At 42.9% G+C, this 5,323-nt stretch overlaps 1 protein-coding gene across 1 annotated transcript in view; it reads right to left on the bottom strand.

Moving 5' to 3' along the window:
- Window positions 1-4,051, bottom strand: part of LOC140339294 (uncharacterized) — a gene marked incomplete in the record, with an annotated part of 44,265 nt that extends 40,214 nt beyond the window's left edge. Inside the window, 4 exon segments of the mRNA XM_072423903.1 lie at window positions 1,394-1,444; window positions 1,521-1,620; window positions 3,557-3,718; window positions 3,958-4,051. Of these exon segments, the coding sequence (XP_072280004.1) occupies window positions 1,394-1,444; window positions 1,521-1,620; window positions 3,557-3,718; window positions 3,958-4,045 (401 nt within the window).
- Between the last annotated feature and the right edge of the window lie 1,272 nt (window positions 4,052-5,323).

Consider the following 5,323-nt stretch of genomic DNA (forward strand, 5'->3'; position numbering starts at 1 on the left):
GTGATGTCACTTACTGTAAAATAAATATATCTGGGAAGCGGTGATGTCACTTCCTGTATAATTTATATCTGGGAGCAGTGATGTTACTTTCTGTTTAATATATATCTGAGGAGCAAAGATGTCACTTCCTGTATAATTTATATCTGGGAGCGGTGATGTCACTTTGTTTAATTTATATCTGGGGAGCAGTGATGTCACTTCCTGTATAATATATATATCTGAGGAGCAGTGATGTCACTTCCTGTATAATATATATCTGGGAAGCCGTGATGTCATTTTCTGTTTAATATATAACATATCTGAGAGTGTTGATGTCACTTCCCATAGAATATAAAACCTAAAGCTGGAGAGTGGTGATGTCACTTTCTGTTCATTATATATCTGGGGAGCAGTGATGTCACTTCCTTTATAATGTATAGCTTATGTTTGGAGAGCTGTGATGTCACTCCTGTAATATAGATTTGTTGTGTCTGTATATAATCCTCTCCAATATATATATATAAACGATGATACACCTGAGGACAGAGCTAGACCTGTTAGCACTCCAGATAATGTTATTACAACCATCCCTGGGGGTGTGAGATGTCCCCCAGCAGGAGGTGTCACTCAAAACTAGTCATCAGCCCTCAGTAGGGTCAGAGGTTAAACTCTGAATAGTGGTGTGTGTTGTATCAGCAGGGAACAGGTTAATGTCAGACAAGCCTCTCCTCCAATGAACTTCCAGGATTAGTTTCTACTTTTCTATGGAGCTCATACAGATCAAAGTCCATGGTGGACTCCCTCTGGCTGGGCCTGAATGGGACAGCAGGCTATTCAGTAAAGCCATCCCAGCACTCCTTTCATGCACCAGCCTGGTTCTATGTCTGTGCCAGACACTTCCAGGGGCCCTGCCGTCCAACAAAAGATCAAAAGACTTTCATTTGGATTTCTCCAGATTGCTTTTTACTCCAATGTGTTAAGCAGAGAAATCAGGAACTTCTGTCCCGCCTTCTGCAAGCTGGGAGACGAGAGTGGGAACTATTCCCAGAGGTGTACAACAACCAGGACAGGTGAAACCTTTCACAGGAACATCATCCTTCCTAACATCAAGGGGGGCCCAGCAAACAAAGGGTTACTACTTTATATGAGGGATGACACGGCACCCCACATGTCAGACACAGCAATAAAAGGGGCTGAAAGGAGGTGAAAGATTGCAGCTTAGGGGGACCTTTATTCATTATTAATTTGGGGTTACAGTGCACCCCTTATTCTGACCTCTCAGAGGACAGTGACTTATCTCCGACCTTATATATTCCTGTACATAGAGCCCGTGCTTCTCAGTACATCAATGGTAAAGGAAAGGAACAATCGACCGATCAGGAGATAAGGAATTATTTGGAGTTTTGTTACTCACATGGTGTTCATGTGCTGCATCTTAGACTGAAGTCTCTCCAATTCCTCATCCCTGAAAATTTAGGAAATGTGACAATAAATATCCAACAATACAAAGTGTAATGATGGCAGTGAGGAGAAATACATACCGCTCAGTCTGCATCTGTTTCACCAGGCTGAAATATGGGACCGTATGTGTCCCCTGCCAGTCCTTCCAATGATGACTGCCTGGGTGCACGTATACAGCATCTGTAATATAAGTATCCACATAACAAGCTAACACGTCTTATAATATATGTTAAATACAGTCATATGTCATAAATATGTGTGACATACACAAGTCTGCAATATATATGTCATATGGTATCAAACACACACATCTGTAATCCCAATATATAATACTATATGTTATATACATGTCAGTGTCATATATAATGTGTGACACCAGTCTGAACCCCGAGGAGAACCACTGATGCCGGCCATGAAAGAAAGGTGTCACAACACAGAAAGCAGATGGTCAGATGAATCCCATTTTCATCATATGGATGGTTGGGTGCATCATTTACCTGGGGAGAAAAGACTACTGCAGGGTGCAATATGGGAAAAGGCAGACTGGCAGGGGCAGAAGGATGTATTACACTGCTCAACAAACATTTCCTAGCACACAGAATAAAGTGATTTAGGTTATGTTTGATGCACAGATTCCACATATTGTATTGGTTTTGTTGGATTGGCTCTAGTTTGTGAAATAATGACCTCAATAATAACCTCATAGAAGACTAATGAAACATGAAAATTAAGCAATAATAAACTAGATATGCCTACGTATACAGAATGACATTTGTGGAATAATGTCAGTATATTCTATATTCAGTATATTACAGAACTAATCACACAGAAGCCATTGATAAGCTGAGTTTGTATGATTTCTGCTGATAGGACGGCGCCAGCAGTATTCTGCCATCATGTGTCTCTCCCATCTGATACCTTTCTTCCATCACCTTTATATCTTGATGGATCCTCTCCCCTTGTTCCTCACTGATATCACCAAGGTTTTCTGGCAATGTTTGCATATGGAGATAGTGTACCTTTATACTCATAGTAGCACACACATTTATAAAGTTTAGGAGGAAGTTTTGTAGCAGTTCTTCATAATTTTATGCTTTATGGTTCCCCAAGAAGTTCCTGCCAACCATGACATAGCTGTGCCAGGCAGAAGCTTCAGTATCAGTCATGTAACTTGTGACATTTCCATCATTTATCAGTTTCTGGGCTCCATCAAAGATTCCTGCTTTTATATTTCACTACTCAATCCAGGGAAGAATCTACAAATGTATTTGCAGCAATCACCGTCCTTGTTCAGAACTCTAACAAATTGCTTCATTAATCCCAACTTTATGTGTAGTGGGGGGAGAATGATTTATTGTCAGCCATTGGCTCCATGTCGCTGCACCTTTTTCATGTTTTCCCTTGGAGGCCATGTCACTTTCTTCCAGTGATCCAGCTTTGCTCTTCTATCCCACAAGCAGATGAAACATGGGGACTTTGTGTATTCACTTTGTGTCCAAGTAGGAGATTCACCATTTTTATATCAACACATATGGACCATTGGTGTTCATGTAGCAAAGCTTTTGTAAGACCATTCTGATATTTTCATATTCTTCTTTAAGTTTTGTTGAGTGACAATTGGAATTGATGCATAGCAGTTGTCATTATTCAGTAAAACAGATTTCATATCACTCTATGCCATTGATTGTCCCCTTCTGATCACTTACCCGTAATTAAGTGCAGGGATCTCCGTTAGGGCAGGGATCAGCAGCTTGCTTCCTTGTTCAGAATCGTGTGCAGGCTTTTTACTTTCAGTTTGGCTCAGGAATAGACACGCCCTGCAGCCAGCATTAAAGACACACACGCTGCAGCCAGCATAAAGGACACACACGCAGGATCAGATATCTGGAGCTGTCTTATAAACGGGTGAGTGTCTTAATTATTTTTTAAAAAATCGGGGGTGGCTTACTTAATGGGGATGTCCTAAAATCGGGGAAACACGGTAGATAGGGATAACCAGGGTAGACTCAGAATGGGAGGGGAGATCCCCTTTTAATACCCGCCATGGACATTGATATGGATTTATTAAGGAGTAATACAGGAAAATCATTAACACACTACATGGCGTCCCTCTTACCGTGTAACTCGGCTCCGAGAAGCCCCATCAGGCGAGAGAAGGTCCCCAGCTGTGGGCTCACCTTGTCCAGAATCTGGAAGACAAGACGGATTCTCTCTTCTGTCATTGGCTGAAAAGTCATCTTCCCTTTGTCTTCCAATAGCTGAACCAAGTACTGATTGGCTGAAAAGTCAGGAAACACCTAGGTGACCTATAGAATGCAGACACCCTGCCAGTGACTGGATGGATCAGAATAATTTCATTGAAAGTCTTTGGGCCCTGACTATGGACTGCCCAGCAAACAGTTTCCATGTATCCCCCCCCCCAATACACAGCCCCATAGGGGGTAAGGAGAATACACGCGGGTATCACACGTAATACTCACACAGGTATCAATACAACTAATACATCTGAATACTTACCTGGTGATTTGGCATCGATGATGTCCAGACGGAGGGCAGAGCTTCCATTGGCTGACATTTTGGTAACACTCTGCAGAGACAGAGACATGACGATTATCACCAGGGTTATACCATGCGGTCACCGTTATGTGTCAGTCACCCAGGAACACACAGGATTGGGACTAAAAGTGTCCAGGGAGCGAATGTTTCAGGCTGTACATGCTACATGAGCAGCCAATCAGAGAATCCCAAGGCTACATAGGAGAGTGAATGGAAAATGGACAGATAATATACGCCCAGACACCCACACATATATGTACACACACAGAGACACATTTATATGTACAGACACACATATGTATACACACACAGACACACACACCATTAGTTTGCTATGTATGTAACAGACATGATACCTTACACAGGTGAGCTGCAGGTAACCCAGAGGCGTACACAATGCTGTGACCATAGCAATGGGGCGGAGACACTGACCACCTTCCATTATCGTGCAGGTGAGGAGTCACATGACTGACCATACACATACTGCAGAATGAGGCGTCCTGTGTACTCTCCTGGTTGGGGGATTTGTAGCAGATTTTGGTTTCTTGTAGATAAAATACAGAAAATCTTTAACTCTTTAGAGCATTTTGTATATCAGTTTATTAAAAAAGCAAATCCTTCCACTGCTGTGTATGACAGCTGAATGCTTCCCTCCCCCAGGTTTATAAATCATATATAGGAGATCATATATAGGAGGATAAAAGGGGTCTCTGGTGAAGCCTGACACTGAGTGCCACTAAACCTGCACCTCTCTATTCCCTTCCACAATATAAATATTATTACACAGTAATTATATAGCGCTGACATATTACGGTGCTCTGTACAAAGGCCATAGTCATGTGACTAGCTGTCCTTCAAAGGGCACCACAATCTAATGTTCCTACCATTGTCATATGTCATTATCACAGTCTAAGGACAATTTCGGGGGGAAGCCAAATAACCTGCATGTTTTTGGAACGTGGGAGAAAACCTACACAGACACAGGGAGAACCTGCAAACTCCATGCAGATAGAGTCCTGACCGAGATTTAAACCTCTGAGCCACCATGCTGGCCATATTCACCTCTATGTGACAGAACCAACACCATATCCCATTCAGACCCATCGCTGGGTTGATCAAGAGGACACAAATAAAGCTGCTACTCAGAGGAACTCAATTCCCAGAATTAATGCAGCTCTTGATTTTCTGTTCATCAGAGGCCGGGATTTTCCTCCTCCACCGCCGCCAGAGGCCGGGATCCTCCTCCTCCACCGCCAGAGGCCAGGATCCTCCTCCTCCAGAGGCCGGGATCCTCCTCCACCGCCAGAGGCCGGGATCCTCCTCCACC

The sequence above is a fragment of the Pyxicephalus adspersus genome, chromosome 10 (assembly GCF_032062135.1).
Source record: "Pyxicephalus adspersus chromosome 10, UCB_Pads_2.0, whole genome shotgun sequence".
Taxonomy (NCBI): Eukaryota; Metazoa; Chordata; class Amphibia; order Anura; family Pyxicephalidae; genus Pyxicephalus; species Pyxicephalus adspersus.